The sequence below is a fragment of the Amphiura filiformis genome, chromosome 17 (assembly GCF_039555335.1).
Source record: "Amphiura filiformis chromosome 17, Afil_fr2py, whole genome shotgun sequence".
NCBI classification, from domain to species: Eukaryota; Metazoa; Echinodermata; class Ophiuroidea; order Amphilepidida; family Amphiuridae; genus Amphiura; species Amphiura filiformis.
Genome location: NC_092644.1, coordinates 35,134,126 through 35,151,757, shown reverse-complemented (window position 1 = coordinate 35,151,757; position 17,632 = coordinate 35,134,126). Strand labels below are relative to the sequence as shown.

Here is a 17,632-nt window from a genome sequence, read left to right as displayed (position 1 = left end):
TATATCCACTTTGGTGGAGAAAAGGTGTGGATGAGACCATCCTCATTACACCAGACTTTTCCTAATAACATTACATAGCAGATTTGCTTTAAACCCAATTTGCAAAAGTCACAAAAAATCCCAATTTGGGATAGTAGCAAGCAACACAAAATAGGTTTTTAATGCTTTTTTCGTCAAAACAGTCCAAATTTTTGGAAAAAGGTCCACTTTTCACAAAATTGCCCCCTACATATGTATGAAAAAAGTCTACTTTTCCAAATCCGCACCTATCCCCCTTGGGTGCAGGCCTGCTTAGAAAGGATGAAATTACAGCTCTTATGAGTGATTATTGACTCGTTTTCAAGGGGGAAAAATTGCATCTTGCTATCTCACTGATCTGCTTTCAGAGTGACCTTCTGGGGTAAATGCCCACAAGGTTTGTCACTTTAATGCTAAATAAGCCAAAATGGGGTTAATTTTATGTCTAAAAAAGATCAAGAGGAAGTTACAAATTATTGCAAATATTTGTCAATTTTGTGAAAATCTCTCTCTGCAATTGTTTGTCCATATAACCTTAATGACCAAACCTGTCTTTTATGATGTTAACAACACTCAACAGTGTGGTCTTTCAAAGGGAGGGGGTGTGAAATTGTAGATTAGAAGTTAATAATAATGTACTTATCAATAGGGTTTTAAAATTAACTTGAGTTAGTGAAAGCCATCCTAGCTACAGGCTTTTTTTTTAGTCATTAAAATAAAAGCATAGTACATACCTTTTTTTTGCCTTGGAAATGTAAATTCCTCTTGGAATTTCACAATTTTTACCGTTATCACAAAACTGAGGTTCATTTGTCATGATACACTTTAGCAACTCTGTAGATATGTGCCCATCCACCACAAACTGGTCGTAAAGTCGGCATTTTCCATTTTGAGATACAATCAAAAACAGTATATGGATTTCTATGTAAAATATAAGAAATTTGACCTTTGATGAACCATAACTTCACTTCCAGATGTCCGATGAAGCTGGTTGAGGTGTCATTTTAAAGCTGAAAGTACATTCTTTCAAAATCTGCAATAAACAGAAAATGGTCTAGAGCCGATTTTACTACCACTTTGTGGTGGATGGGCACATATTACTGCTCTGAAACACGACATCTTTATAGAATTAATACTATTATTTCTACAAGTCTCAGTTTAAACCAACAAAGTTTTGTCAAATCTAAATGTGCACACACATGCAGTGTTACTTATGCCTTCCCAATATTGCCAGGTATCCCATAAGGTATCAACTTCTGGAACTGTTATGTCTGTCTTGTGATAGTGACCTCCACATAACATATACACAACTTGGTCAATACAAAACATTCTCTTATTGAATGTGTCTGGAATAGCATCTTGGCTCTGTCTGTGATCTGTACTATCGCTTCTACAACTCTTGTTGTTGTCATCAATTATCACCTCATGGATCACAAAGCGAAATTTGTCACCACCAAAAACTCGGAAGCATCTTCCATTCTGGACTACCAAACCCGAGGTAAAGCATGACCCCTTCAACCTGTTGATGCGATATAAGAAAGTATCAAGAACGCACCATGTATTGAAGGTGGGATTGTACAACAAGAGAACGAAATTATGAACATTATCAGGATAATTGTCAATGTCCCACCTCTCACCAAAAACAAGAATGTTACCTTCGTGAGCAACAGCCATGGCAGTTGACTTAGGATATACTGGATGAGGCGTTGGTGCTACTTCACGCCATCTGTTTTCATCAATAATGTAAACCTCGCACTCTTTCATGGCGACGCCTCTGTCAACCCCACCAATGGCATATATGTGATTATTACCCAGTGGTACCAAACAACGACTTTCCCGTCTGTGTGTCATGGGGGCTAACGATATCCACTTCTTGTTTACCACGTCCAATGAAAGAAATTGAGGGTGCTGCAAACGCCTTCCGTGCCGTGTACCACGTGCTACGTACAGTTGGGTATTATTACCAACCACACAACTATCAGAGTTGTTGATGTAGTCCTTTCTTGGCAGACTGGGAAGTTTGGTCATAAGCTTCCACTCATCTTCTTCAAAGAATCTCATGGAACCATCTAGAGTGAAAGTAATAACTGCCTATGACAGTTACAAAAAAAAATTAAGATTATTGCTTCAGTTTTAAAACAAGAAAACAACTTTCAAATCTGGACCTCACTTCATTAAATCATGGAAATAGTAGATGAGAAGGAATCACAACGAAATCGACCGCCTGTGACTAATCCCGCTTATCTATTCTTCATTACAAAGGAAGAGGACTCAACAAATTCCCTTTTGAGGACACTCATATTGCCGCCATCAGCGTGATTTGGTAGCATAACTGGAAATTCATAGCGATAAATCTTTGCGCACAAACAAATTTTGAACCGGTTGTTGTGACCTTAGTTGATGAAGCGCACTTTTAACGTTCATTTAGACTGGATTTTATAAACATTGCAACAGATTTCTGCATTTTCAGATGCAGAGAAGTCAAAACAATACAAATATTGGGAAATTTAATCAAAATACATTGTATTTTCGACTAAAGACACTTTAAAAAAAGTTTTACATTCTGTAAGGATAATCGTATTTTCGCTGACCCCAAATTTAATTAAAATGTAAAGGTATAAAACAAGTTGTTCCGATTGTTTCCGAAAAATGGGAACAGATTCTATCATAAGACAAACGGAAAATCAATTCTATCAAATTGCCTTCACATGTGCCCCAGACCGCCCACATAGGTAAATTTGCCCCTAAATGTTTCAAATATATGACTTTCTACTTCCGATTTTGGTAATACATCCTTCCCACAAGGCATTATTTTTGGCTATGTTATCCCATCTGTCCCATAATGCATTCATATTTCCGCGCCTTTCCTGCTCACAAGGCGCATTTAGTCCATAAGCATTGGTCGCTTGACTGCAGCTTTAGAATTGAAAATGTCATGTCATAGAAATGTTACGTCACCGATGACCATCGTGTTGGGATATAATCCCGAGGATTATGATATAACTATATTGGTTGGCGTGTATAGAAGCGTCAATGTACATGTCGGCAATGTGATTGGAACTTTGATGATGGTTAGTTGTGATTCCTTCTCATCTACTATTTCCATGATTAAATTGACTGGTGTTTTATTGTTTTCGGGGCTATACCAAACTGCGCAAACAAAATTCTGCTTCCCACAATTTTACAAATTTATTTGTAATACAATACCCGTTTTTGAATAATGGTCATTATTTAAGGGGGGTTAGTTACTTTTTTTGAGATGTTTATTTTGGTATAAAGAAATGGGTGATCTATTCATTCAACTGTAATTCTAAAATACTTACTGTAATCATTGATCTGGATTCAAATAAAGCAGGATGTGATATGCTTAGTGGAGGGTCATTTGGCTGCTTGGAATTCAGTAATTGCATCACTCTCACAAGCATCTGCTGACATTCTGGGATGGTATTTAGCTCTGGCATCTGAAGGAAAGTCAGGGTAAGGTGGGGTACTGGAACCGCTCCAAGACGCACTCTTTCCAGAAGTTGTGGTGCAAACTCTTTGCGACCTTCCCAGTCATGCTTAAGCCATGCAACTATGATGTCAAACACCTTTAAAAGTAGAATTAATAGGTAAATCAATCAAATCAATCAAGTGCAAATGATCACACTATAGGACATGTGGCAAACATGGGTTGCATAGTCATTTGGTATATCCAGGTACATATGCCAATTTGGGCTCTAAAGCCTTAAAACGAACAGGTTGAAAATAAACAAATAAATCAAGTACAGAAATTTGGAGAACCAAAAAGTATGATATCGGGCAATTGCCTGAAAACTGGCATCCCGACTATACTATGTTCAGAGTTTTGTTCACTCGTAATAGCCCTAGAGATTCATAACATTTGTGATTGATTTGGCATTTTTTGACGCACTTCAGTGAATTTAAACCCTGGGAGTATTACTATTTGTGCGGGCAAAAACAAGACATGCCTGTATTATTTTCCAAATAGGATTAGACAGCACCCTCATCTTGTAGGTTGTATAAGTTGCAGTTGTCCTCTAATCTTTTTAGGGCTGCAAATTTGGCGACTAGTTCTTGAGAATAAATTTTGATTCACACGAAGTTCAACAAAATTGCACCCTGTAAAAAAAAAAGGATTTTTCATATCTCACCTCTTTCTCATCCATAACATGAAAGTCTGTGTGGTTCAATGTCTCCACAATCAATTCACTGGTCATGCATTGAAGAAACTCTTCTGATCCATCAAAATTCTCAACCAGGTACTGCTTACATCTGGTCTTCAAGCTGTCTAGCCCAAACACATCACTTTCAGACATCATTTGTAGAATATCTTTCAGCGTACATTGATGGAAATTCTGTAGTAGCACCTCTTCACACCTGACCACCACCAAGTTGTACTGCAGATAGTGAGCCATTTTTAAGACATCCATAACAGTAGCAGTTTCATTAGAAGGTAAATTGAGTTCACCTGAATATGAAAAGTCAAGCAGAATTTGGAAAGCTTCCGGTTTCCCTGTTATGCTAACTTCTGAAGAATGGCTTTCTTGAAATCCAGATGTAAACATGCTTTGGAAGAAGTCACTGTTTGAGGCAAGGACTGCTTTATGAGCTTCAAATGACGTGTCGCCGACTTTAATGGTGATGTCACACAAGGTTCTGTTTTGCTGAAGTCTGTGAAGACCCTTGCATACTTTCTGGACATGATCAAGCATCCGTGCTTCTGCCATGTTGATCTGAAAGGTAAAAACATGATAAAGAATTTCATGATAGTGCAAGGGATGGTCAAGATGTTTGTAGAACAAGGTGTTTTGACATTTGAAGTCATTGCACTTAGAATACTGGGTTAGCATACCCCAGACATTAAAAAGACCCGCCTGAATTGAACTTTACTTGATTGAATAAGAAAAAGTATCCAAGGTACGGTATTTTAAATGTTACATACTATATTTTCATAGACCTATATAATATTCATGTGAATAGAGGAAATAAAGGTGAAAGTAATTCAAACTTAATTTTCTTTTCATTCTCTACATTTTTATATCATATGGGAGTTTTTCAGGCCATCCATAAGATGGGTTGATGATTTTTTCACCCCCTTTACTTTGATTGACTTTGTATGTTCAAAACATGGGTAGATGGGTCGCTGGCTAACACCTTGAGGGTGAGGATATGACCTCCTTCTGGTCACCTTGATCCAACGCTTTCCTAAAAAGTGAAAGAGCTAGTTTACAATAGAAAGGTAAAGGTAGATCATCGGGTGATCAGAAGGAGGTCACTTTGATTTAGGGATTCAATCATGTTTCACCGTTGTTCATCACCGATTAACAACGATGCGTCCGCGTCGTCTGCGTGGTTTACTTCGAGAGGGCAGCTAAAGCTGCCCGAGCGAAGTAAACCACACAGACGCGCCGGACGCGAGTTGTTAATCGCTGATGAGCAATGGTGAAACATGATTGAATCTCTACAACAATGAAACCAAGCTAAAGATCGTCCAATTCACATGATTCTTTCATTCAGAATATCCATTTGTCATTGCCAATCAACCTTACAAGAAGATATCAGCAATACAACTACAGAATAAAGCGGTAATGTTTAGCTTTACTTTAATAACATATTAAGAAAGTGCAGTTTACGCATAAGTTCCAGACATGACGAATTTTACGCGCTCACGTGTAACGAGTAACCTTGCGTTCCCGTATACGCTAGTGGACAAGTGTGGATTCATCATGGATTAACAACGGTTGGCTCCTGTACAAAGGTATAGGAAGAGTTGTTGAATAGGGTATGACCTCCTTCTGATCAGTCACCCCAATCCAACATGTCCAACGCTATAAGCCCAGAAATTGAGAACGAGATTAAGATTGCTTGAGAATTAAGTCTAGCATTGAATTTGCTCACCGATAGCTTCACATTCTAGGCTAGAGACCATTGCATTCAAAATCTAGTCGGATTCGCTGTCAACAAAGCATGACACTGTATAAATGGAAGTTCAGAAGTAAACACAGCCATGACAGCCGATCACAACAGGCGATTGCATCAAAAATGTTGCTAAAATTACCCGGTGATGTCACTTCCTGTTCAAATGTGTAGCATGATCGTTCCCAAAGTCAAAATACCCCCCCATTTTGGGCTGTTTCACTTTCAGTATTTGTTACCCCTATTTTACACAAAATTGGGTACAAGTTAGCCTTAAAAAATACACCTATTTTTTTGCATTTTAAGCCCGGGGGTGCCAGTTGAACCGTCAATGAAGTCATCACCGACCAAAATTTCGCGGTAAAAGGGTATCTTTTTAAGCATAGGCTACGTCCAGCGGGGCCTTAAAAGGGTCTCAATTTTGGTGTTTTCTGGAAAAAAGGTACCTTTTTACAATAGATATGTCGGCGTTTTGGGTTCATGAAAAATCAAAGTCCAGCATTTGGCGTCAGCCGCTGTTTTCGTTCCTGATTGTAAACAACTTCTTACTCCCGGGTCTGTAAGTGTAATATATTAGTCTTGTGCCCGGTCTTGTACCATGATTAAAACTTGGTGATGTTTGTGCATGCTGCCGAAGCGGGCTGCGTGAGAGGCAGGCGTAGAGACTACTTAATTTTGTACAAGGTACAGATACTGTGTAATCGGAATGGATTACGACATACGTTTGACTGCTGAACCAGATATGACAGGAACCATGCCTTTTGGAAATCGTGAAGTGACATTTGCCATCGCTGTTTGTCACCGCATAAAACCGAAGTTAAGCGGGGAAAAAAAAGTGCTTTATATTTCAGATTTCAGAGCTTAGCGCGGATGATATTCCAGGCTATTTCATATTATAACAGAAATTGTATGTAAAGGGATTGGAAATACACTAGGTAAATATTGCTTTCTACCTTCGTCAGTGAAAAGGGTCATTGGGACATGTAAGGTCAGTGATATGGGTACCTATGTTTGCACCATGGCTGTGGTCAGTGATTTGGGTATCCTTTTTTCATAGCAGGTCAGTGGTAAGGGTTACCTTTCAGCCCTTGGGCATGTCAGTGTTTTGGGTGAAAAATAAAAGTGTCTGGTCAGTGATGACAACATGCAATGGTATATGAGTGGCACCCCCGGGATTTTAAGTACCCTTTTTAACATTTCAAGAACACACACAAGAAACACTAGTTCTGATTTATTTTATTTTCCGAGGAGACCTCTGTTGTCTTACATGTATATGAAGAAAACAAATAACAGAAAAGTAAGCCTATACAAATACACCCAATTGGATGCATCATGTGGTATGAATATGATACAGTTACAATGTATCTACATTTACAATGTATCAAGCAACAAGCCATGCATGATGCATTCATGAGTATTCAACATTCTCATGATTCAAAAATATACCTTATTTTTTATTTTGAGTATACTTGAATATACCCTATTTTTTAAACACGGTGAACATTTTATGTTCGCGAACAATAACATAGTTTTAAAATAACCCTTTTTTCAAGAAATTGGGAGCGATCATGCATAGCCTACACATGTATATATAATCAAATACAGCAAACCTTTGTGAAGCGCGACTACGCGATGTTGCAAATTGAACTAACAACGCGTGACGTAGCACAATTCATTCATAAATTTCCACTCGGCAACAGCAGATTGCCTCAGCAGCCAATGACAAGTGCGTCCAACGCTGTAAATACGTCCGTGATGTATACTTAAAATAGTCCCCGGGGGCCAGGCCACTGGTCATTGATAAGGGGGTATCATGCGTGGCCACGAAGTTTCAAATAGCACCCTAAACAAGTATTTACGAGGTCTGAAAATGCACCCCTAAACAAGTATGACAAGTGCAATTTCATACCCTAAATAAGTATTGACAATATTTTGCCCCCATTAGAAGCAAGTACATGTAAATCAGTCATATTTTGACTCTAAAACCCTTCATGATAACTGGGAAAACACAAATTTAAAAGTTCATAATTTTTAACCTTTATTACCTGTACATACTACATTTGTCTCAAAGGTCGGGAAAACAAAAAAGATCACAGACATAAACCTCCTTACTTATTAAGTTCGGTGGTTAAGAATAGAAACACTGGTTCTACCGTGCTATGTATTCTGTATAGTCTGAAAACATGGTACCCGTACACCACCGTATTATGATCGCCCGAGCATTGTCCTGGCAAACCTCCCCCTGTCTCTGATTACTAACGTTACGGCAGTCTCTCGACGAGAAGGGCGATGGTGGCTTCCAGGACACCGCCTGCCAGATCAAGGGACAACCATACGGTATGCCCAAGATGATGAGATTGCTCGTGTCGAGTGGGCCGTGGGGCGCGAAACTTTTGCAATCGCCCGGACTCCACTAACATCTGGACCAGCCACCGCGACAGCGGCTCTGCAAGGGTGATAAAAAATGCGGTTGTGAATCCCTTGCAAGGCTTGTGTTCGGAAGAAATAGTGCTGCAGCGCCCTACTATACCGGACACCCCAGCCTGTCTTCGGCCACAGACAAACCTTGCCCAATCCTGGGGATGGAGAGGGACGAATGTCGGTATGCACCGCGCCTGTTCATAGGCAAGAAAACAGGGCGCAGAAACAGCGTCGCTCCAGTGTTTGTGAACACGGAAGCGACCTCGAGACCGCGTGCAACTCAGCACCGCCATCCTGAAGCCAACGCCAAACAGGAAAGCCATCTTGAGAGTTATGTACTTTAAAAGAGTCGCTTTTGACAGAGGCTCAAAACGATGACCCTTAAAGTAATCTAAGACTGTGTTGGGATCCCTTGGGGGGATCACTTTCCTCTTCGGCGGACGCTCGTTGAACATACCGTCCAGGCGCAGACTGAGGTAACCATCAGAGTCGACCCGTCCTCGAAACCTTGATGAATGGAGAGGATAGCTGACTTTTATAGCTGGCCCATGTAGCCCGCTGAAGTCTTGCTTGGAACTTTTCTGTCAGAAACTCGACCTCTAGTGGGAGAGCTATTTATATCATCGCACCAAGCGTAGTATGGAGCCAGGCGCTGGGTAGACTTCCGTCTAGCCCCGGCGATGAGAGAAACAGTTTCTGATGTAAAGTATCCCTCCGCTATGTGTTCCCTTGCAAGGGCCATGCAGCTAAACTGCAGGTGCTCTAGTGAGAGACTGGGTACCTCCCCTCCGGGCATCCAGAGTAGATCTGGTTTCTGGTACCTCGGGGAGTGCCCGCTAGCAGAATGACAATGCAGACTTCCTCCCGATCTTGGCCACCATCCTTGTGAGCAGTGAGATCGGTGGGAATGCATATGCTGTCATCTCTCCCCAGTCTACGTACAGAGCGTCCACGGTAAATGCTTGGGGGTCCGCGACCCTTGAGCAGTACACGGCAGTTAATAATTGCGATGAGATGCGAACAGATCTACCGAGGGGTGGTATATCCCCTGAAGATCGCCTGAGCAACCTGTGGAGCAAGGGACCATTCTGTTGGTCCCGACACCCTTCCTTGTGACAGATCGTCCGCGAGGATGTTGGTGATGCCCGCGATGTGTATCGCTCTCATCGTAATCTACCTGGACTTGCACCACCCTATCAGGCGCAGCGCATGCCTGCACAACCGTGGTGACCTGGTGTCCCCTTGTCTGTTGAGGTAGGCTACAACGGTTGTGTTGTCTGTCTGGACAACGGTATGTGATCCCACGATCACCTCCTCGAAGCGAAGGAGGTTGATGTGAGACTGTGTCCCTATGGCTGGCCATAGGCCTGAGACTCCGTGGGTGTGGACCCCCAGCCCAGTTTTGTCCAGCAGGAAAACCTGACACCCTGGGTCAAATTGGGCTGATGGGTCCACCACCAGAGTTCTTCTCGCGCGATATCCTACATCGGAACCGCAAAGGATATTGAGTGATGACTGGCCTGCCAGCAGGCTAGAAGGTGCAGGTGAGGGGGGCGCAGCGATCCCCTCCGTGAGGGTGATCTGGGCCCCTAAAAATAGTGGTGTCTGCGTCGGGACCATGCTGGACTTTTTGAGTTGATCAAAAAAGCCAAGGTCCCGCACCCTACGGACTATCAACCCCACAAGACTATCAACCCCACGAGACCCTTAGTCTCAAATGGAGTGCGTCCGTATATGAGCCAAACGTCCAGGTAGCAACCGATGTTGACACCCCTGTGCTTCAGGTATGCTGCCACCGCTCTGACCAAGAGTGTAAACACCCTGGGAGAGGTGGACAGGCTGGATGGTCGCTATCAAAACTGGTAAGTTTGACCCTGTACCATGAAGTGCAGATACCTCCGATCTTGAGAGGTGACTGGCCTATGCAGATAGGCATCCTAGAGATCTAGTGATGCTGTCCATATACCCCTGGTGGGGCAGGCTAGCACCGAGGCAAGAGTCTCCAACCTGTACCTCTCTCAGGATGGGCCTCCCGTCGCCGTTCATCCTTGGAGTCAATCACTCCAAGATCACCCGTAGAACGGGGGGTAGCCCGGGACAATCGCCAGCTTCGTGAGAAGCTGCGCGATCTCTGTCAGTAGTGCCCGACGCTGGGGGCCGTCTGACGGCACTACTGTGGACCTCTGAAATGTGCAGGCGAACGTGGGGAGACTGGGCTGCTCCAATCTGTAATCCCCACTCACCACTGACCATACCCAGGCGCCCGAAGAGATGGTTTCCCACCTCTGGGTGTAAAGCCATAGCGGTTGTCCACTGGGAGATCCCCTGTGGAAAGTCCAGCGCCTGTCGGCATGGATCGTCGACCGGCGTGCCCCAGGAATGCTTCGCCTTGCCTCCCTTGGAAGAGCACCTGCTCTTCTTCGGGGCAGATGTTCCTGTGCTACACTTGCACCTCTCAGAAATGGGCCCTGCAGAGGTAGTGGGCCGCATCCTCGCTAGAAGACCTGGTCTTCCTGCGCTTGTGCTTCGACTTGCTGCTCCTACCCATGGTGCGGGCAGTCTCAGACTTCTTCAGAGTGCTCCCATTGGTAGCTTCTTTGCACGGTCCTCCACCGTGGTGCAAAAGCATCCAAAGAGAAAGGACCCTGCCCTTCCATTGTGTAGAAACGATTGTAGTGGCAAGCACCCGGCGCTGAGTGGACACCCTATGGGCTAGGCGCATGGCGCTCTCGTTGAGGTTAGCTGTTAGCACCGCGAATAGGTTCACCTCGCAGAAGAGCTCAGATGTTGCCTGAGCGTTAGAGGCTTGACGACATCTGGGTCCCTCTCGGATACATTCAGGTAGTTCCTGTGGTCCTCCCACGTTACACGCAGAGGAAGCGTGCAAGCACGCGGCGTCATAGCTCTACTGAGCTTGACAGCCCTACGATATCTATCCTTGAGGTTGGCCTGGAATGCGAGTGCAGGCGTCCCCTGTGAGGAAGCAGCAGCAGCTGAGCATCCTACTGAAAGGATCCCCTGGTCCTCCTCAACAGACTCCCCCTTTGGGGGTGTCTAGAGGAAGATCATGCTTGGGGCAGCGGGGAAGGAGATTGTAGTGTTATCGTCAGACTCACTACTGGACTCAGCTTCTGACTACTTTCCCTCGCTCACAGTATTCGTATCATGCTCCGATGATGACGGTAACTGGGGACGGGCATCTGAAGGCTCGCCGACTACCTGCCAACAGAAGAGGGAGTACTCAAGACCGCGACTTGCCACGGTACTAGACCGTGGTAGAAACTACCCTGCGGTGGGTACCACGGGGCATACCCAGCCTGCAGCTGACCCAGGAAAGGATCCGCCACCCGGGTACCCACATGGTACTGCAGTACCAGCACCGCCCCCTGTTGCCACACAGACTGTGGCAACTAGGGCCGGTGCTGCGGTACCGGTGCGGTACCAGCATGGGTACCTGTGAGGGTTCCCGGCTTCTGACTACTTTCCCTCGCTCACAGTATCCGTATCATGCTCCGATGATAACGGTAACTGGGGACGGGCATCTGAAGGCTCGCCGACTACCTGCCAACAGAAGAGGGAGTACTCGCACCGCACTTGCCACGGTACTAGACCGTGGAAGAAACTACCCTGCGGCGGGTACCACGGGGCATACCCAGCCTGCAGCTGACCCAGGAAAGGATCCACCACCCGGGTACCCACATGGTACTGCAGTACCAGCACCGCCCCCCTGTTGCCACACAGACTGTGGCAACTAGGGCCGGTGCTGCGGTACCGGTGCGGTACCAGCATGGGTACCTGTGAGGGTTCCCGGCTGTGGACCGCTGTACTCTCGCCACACTGCGTTCCCCGCAAGGGGATCAAGCTGTGTACTGGCGCGGTACCGGCAGGGGTAGCGCTAGAACTAAACACTCCAGTGTCCGCAGGGACCCCCGAACTTGCAGAAAATTAAAAAGTAGGGGGTCCGGAGTAGAGTTTGGCGAGTCCGAGTTACACAAATGCAGCATAAATAGTATGTCTGCAATAGAGCTAGATTGAAAAACTGGGGGGTCTCCAGGGACCCCTGAACTTGCAGAAAATTTAAAAACAGGGGTCAGAACTCTATTTTGGTGGGTCCGGGACCCCAAAAAGCAACCTAGCGCTACCCCTGGGTACCGGCACAGTACCAGCGTGGGTACTCGTGAGGGTTCCCGGCTGTGTAACGCTGTACATACCCTTGCCTTGCGTTCCCTGCAAGGGGATCAAGCTGTGTCAGGGGTGTGATTGGTGCTTTTTAAAAGAAAAAAAACCCAAGGCAATGAAATTGCGAAGCGGGGCGCTCGGCTGTTGCGGCTGGGGGTCCATGGGTCCGGTTAAGGGCCCCTGGTGGGGTCCAGTGTTAACTAAAGTTTGCCTGGGATACCTATATGCATGTTTGTGTGTTGTCTTGTCACTCTGCCTTTGATAAAGATCCTGCTAGGATCGAAAGCTCAGGCCCCTAAAACTTTGAAATTTTACTTAACAGGCTATTTTTGTGGATAAGCAGTTTACAACAGCTCACTTTTTAACGGAAATCAAATAAATCGATTTTTTTTTATTAAAAAAAAAATAATCAAAAAAATCGCCAACCCTGCCATACAATCGCCAACTGTCAAGAGCTTCAATGCGACCAACCAAGCTGAAACCAAAGGGATACCAGAGCTGTATAGGCCAGGTCTCCTCAGCAGCTGGTCCAGCCTCCTTCTAGATCTCATTCCTGCACTTTTTAATCACCACCGTTATCTTTGCCATGCACATATGGTGGTGGGCTGTGTATTTGTGATATTACTGCACCAGATGTGATACTGCACCACTGGGCGCGATACCAGTCTTGATCATGTTGATTGGTCTACCCAGAATTCCTGTAGATGAGACAGGACCCCGGGACTAGGTCAAGCTGCTATTTCCAAATGTGTGGCTCCTGCTGGTCCATTGAGACTAGTACGAGGAACCCATATACCGTACTTAGCTCTGCTAGTAACGCAACTTAAATAAAAAACCGGGCAAAACAGACACGTCATTTATCAGTATGACATTCTCGTATTGGTGCTGCCCTATTTAAGTTTGCACTGAAGTGCCATCTCAATTTGGGTGCGCCGATTTGGATCATGTGCTAATGAATTCTTATTTATTCTGGATAAATAATAAAGTATTAATTACAATTTCAAGCATAGGTGTTTAGGCAAGAAGTACAAGAAGCTGCGTAATTAATATTAGGCCAAGTAAAATAAAATACAAGTTTCTCGTCCCCGCCCGCCTCCTTTTTGGCCGCCGCCTCCTTTTTTTTTACTATTTACTATTAAAAAAAATAAAATAAAAAAAATAAATAAATAAAAAATCGATTTTTTATTTTTTATTATTATTTTTCCTACCTTTCCCCAACTCTAAACCCACACCAAACCTTACGACATGTATACAAACCCACCCAAGCCCAACTAGCCAAACACCCTTGCCCCAACCCCAAAAGGGAATTAGGGGTAAAATTGATTTCACCCCAAAATCGGACCTATATTTAGCTTTTAAACTTAGTAAATGCATGAATATATTAACAAAGTTTCAATTACTTTATTTAGCCTCATCTCATCAAAATGGCAATTTTTATGGCTAATTATAGGAATAAAAAACCTTTCACATAATTTTGGAAATTTAAAAAAAATTCTACAATTCTAAAAATACCCAAAAAATACATTCAAGTGCAAAAGCTTTTCTTCTGGGTAAGAATTTTTTTTCACGTGCAACAGCTTTTTCTTGCAGGTTAGAAATTTGATAGGCCCATGCATGCATTTTGTATGTGATGACCTATTTATCACATTTCTAACATGCAATAAAAAAAGCTGTTGCATGTAAAAAAAAAATTCTTACCCAGAAGAAAAAGCTTTTGCACTTGAATGTATTTTTTGGGTATTTTTAAAATTTTAGAAAAAATGTTAAATTTCCAAAATTGTGTGAAAGGTTTCTCTTTTATTTTGTTAGCGATGAAAATAACAATTTTATGAATTGAGGAAAAATAAAGTAAAACGTTTGTCAAGCTGAACAAATGTACATTTTCACTGTTTCTGAATTTTGAAACCTGTATGCTTTTTAAGCAAGTTTACTAAAAATGATACAAATCATTTGTTTTGTCATACATTGCATACTCAAATAGCACAATATCGGTGATTAAATATAGGGCCTACATTGAACAGCCATATTTGACATGGCGGCTATCTTGGAAAAAATAGCAAAAAATTGAAAAATAGTAAATAGTAAAGCCCTGCCTCCTCCTGTTTTGAAAAAGTCCGGACGAGAAACTTGTTTCTTTTTTACTTGGCCTTATGACAAACATGCAACTATTTAAGCCACAGGAGCCTTGTATTTTTTAGTGCAAACTCTAATTGAAATCATGCAATGACGTTGCACTAGCTTTTTGTATACAGATCATCCCATACCGTACTAGCAGAGTACGGTATGGGTTCTATATAGTAGGGCAGCACTAGTGCCGTACTATTACGCTGACTTTCGTATTCGGCGAGGAGGACGATTTCGACCTCCTCGTTTGTTTACAAACAGAGAGGTAGACAAAGGGGCCTGTCAAACCTGTTCCGCTTGTCCAAATACTCAAGTATCAAAAGGATGGTCCACAATAGAGACTAAATCAGTGATTCACGCAACATGAATAGGGGATTAAAAACTGTGAAGTAGCACCATGTGCTTCTATTGTCCAATTTGCCATCAAGATTTCGAATGAAAACAGTTCAGACCCAGTACACGATAATGTCAGAAATTAATAATTTGTTCTGGGTCTGATTATTCGGACTAGGGCAGCACCAATACGAAAATGTCATACTGATAAATGACGTGTCTGTTTTGCCCGGTTTTTTATTTAAGTTTGCGTTGCGAACTACATTGATTGAGACCTGCTTATTTCGAGGCTGCGTAATGTAAAAAATCGAAAAAATGGTCGCAATTTTGTATTGGGGACTGATTATTCGGTCTAGTCTAGAAAAATCCAGTAAATCAGATTCTAATCTAGTTCTACTCAGTCAGTACTTACATGATCTCTAGCCACGCATCCACAAATGTAGCATGCATTGCCTTCATCGCTTTTTGCGAAAACGGGGACAGTAATCTGTCCTATTTTTACGGTGTTTCAAGCAACTCCCGCGGGCAATGCCCTCATAGTCAACGTTGGCCGCCATTGTCATGCACGTGTTTAACCGTGTCACATAGGGCTCTGTGGTCACGGTATAATTTACTGGAGAATCCTTGTCCTTGATGGTCACAGCATGCATGCAGCATCTGAAAACCCTGCTGAAAATTTCATAATATTTACCAATTTGCCACTAGTCTTATTGCAGTCCATACTTATCCGATTTACACGCACACCATATTGGACTGCAATAGAGGTTATGTCCAGAAGATGGAATGAATAAAAAATTCCTTTAAAAAAATCAGGCCTGTAAAATATAATAAAGCTAGTATCCGCGGCTATGATCCAATTAGCTCCAATTTGCGCATGATTGTGAATGTTGAACTGGATAATTTTCAAAAAGCTTATACGATTTGGATCCTGCATGGAACTTGTTAAAAGAGAGAAAGAAAAACAGTGAATTTTAATATTTAGCCCTAAATTAAAAATAGGTATCGGTAGCCTATGCCAAGAGTAACTTTTTCAGGGAGGTAAATAACATGTTAACTGGGTGGGCAAATGCCCACCCAGTAAATTATTTTGCCCACCCAGTAAATTCAACTTGCCCATTGCCCAAAAGTGCCCACCCAGTAAATTATTTTGCCCACAAAAAATTGGGCTCCATATAATAGTTATCATAAAACTAGTACCAACGTGCATATCTTGAAATCACCTTGCATTTTGAAAGTGATGTTAAATAATGAAAGTGATGTGTCTTTTCTAATAACATTTGCCAATTTATTCATTTACCATGTTTACAACTTTGGAGTAGGAATAATTATCACACAGTACAAAATGGTATGTGAAGCCAAAAATTAATATCATTATGAGCAATTTCCACACAAGACCTAAAAGAATTCTTATGAGACCATAAATTTATTCTTGAACAAGGTGTGTTTTTAATAGACATGAAACATTATATTTGAATCCAGATAATATACAGTTCTCATTTCAAGTCTTTGAGCGTGCCGCACAAGGGTGGAAATTACCGAGGAATACCAACAGATACCGCAAAAATGCAACTTTGGGCCACTCAAAAACCCTGAAACTTTGTGAAAATTTGGATAAAAAGTCACAAAAATAGGCTGAAGATAATTAAAAGTGTGGACATTTTGACTTAATAAAAGAAGGAATTCCAGCATGAGAAAGAAAAGTGGCATCTCTGATACCGTAAATTACTGGGAAATACTTTAAATATTGAAATTACTAGTAAATATCTTGTCAAATAGGGGGCCTACTGGTTTGGTAATATTTTTTAATAAATTTTAGAAATAATTTTGTTCATGTTTTTAACACATTTTCATAAATTCTTATCAAATAATTTCAATACATTTTAGAAAATGCCACTCGTCCAAACAGAAATTTATATAAAATTTCTTTAATCTGTGAGTGATGTGTGTCTGTGACAAGAAGTATTATTTCACTGTAATACCAAATAAAAACATTACCCTTCCCATCGAACTTTACTGCCTAGGAGTAATGGTGAATAATAATTAGTGTAAGATTTTTAAATGTCCAAAGTAAAATATTATAATACGATATGCAATTTTTCTTGGTAAATTATGTTAAGATGCATTTAGAGGGAGGGTAAAGTCCACTTTTTACATCAAAGCCAACTTCCACGCAAAATGAGGTCTACATTTCCAAAAATCTAAATGCCTGGATGTAATTAATTATTGCTGCCCACCTATTAAATTATTTTCCCTAATTTGATGGCAAAAATAAATTAAATTGCCTACCCAGTAAATTATCCTTATTTACCTCCCTGAACTTTTTGCTGCACTTAATTTTTTGCCACAAATAGCTTACCGTAGAAAACGTAACACCATGTTATGTAATATGTGGATGACTTTTTCAAAGTAACGTACACTTCAAGTCCATGTTTTTAAAATTAGCAGGGTAGGGGAAATCAGTTTTTATTGCAAATGTCACTAATAATGTAAAATATTGAAATAAACCTAAACAATATATAAATAAGTTATTCATTTTTATGGATTAATTGGTAGTTACCAATCTTAAGAGGAAATAGGTACGGATGACAGCAAATTATGAGATCATGAACTGCACTATGGATGGATGGTTTTACTATAG

At 42.1% G+C, this 17,632-nt stretch overlaps 1 protein-coding gene across 2 annotated transcripts; it reads right to left on the bottom strand.

Moving 5' to 3' along the window:
- Positions 1–736: 736 nt before the first annotated feature.
- LOC140137690 (kelch-like protein 28) lies at positions 737–15,821 on the bottom strand. Of its 2 annotated transcripts, XM_072159446.1 has the most exons (5): positions 15,407–15,821; positions 4,173–4,754; positions 3,342–3,608; positions 1,674–2,109; positions 1,450–1,537 (listed from the first exon to the last, which is right to left on the bottom strand). In XM_072159446.1, exons 2-5 carry the CDS (start codon positions 4,746–4,748, stop codon positions 1,533–1,535), a joined length of 1,284 nt encoding a protein of 427 aa, XP_072015547.1. In that variant the 5' UTR covers positions 4,749–4,754; positions 15,407–15,821; the 3' UTR covers positions 1,450–1,532. The 2 variants fall into 2 exon arrangements, with proteins under 2 accessions (XP_072015546.1, XP_072015547.1); XM_072159445.1 differs by having other exon boundaries at positions 737–2,109; positions 15,407–15,818.
- Positions 15,822–17,632: the final 1,811 nt, after the last annotated feature.

Coding starts and splice junctions, on each gene's coding strand:
- LOC140137690 (XM_072159445.1), bottom strand. CDS start 4,748: ATGGCAGAAGCACGGATGCTTGATCATGTCCAGAAAGTATGCAAGGGT. Junction 3,609..4,172: donor ATGTTATGGATGAGAAAGAG/GTGAGATATGAA, acceptor CTACTTTTAAAG/GTGTTTGACATCATAGTTGC. Junction 2,110..3,341: donor AATCCAGATCAATGATTACA/GTAAGTATTTTA, acceptor TAACTGTCATAG/GCAGTTATTACTTTCACTCT.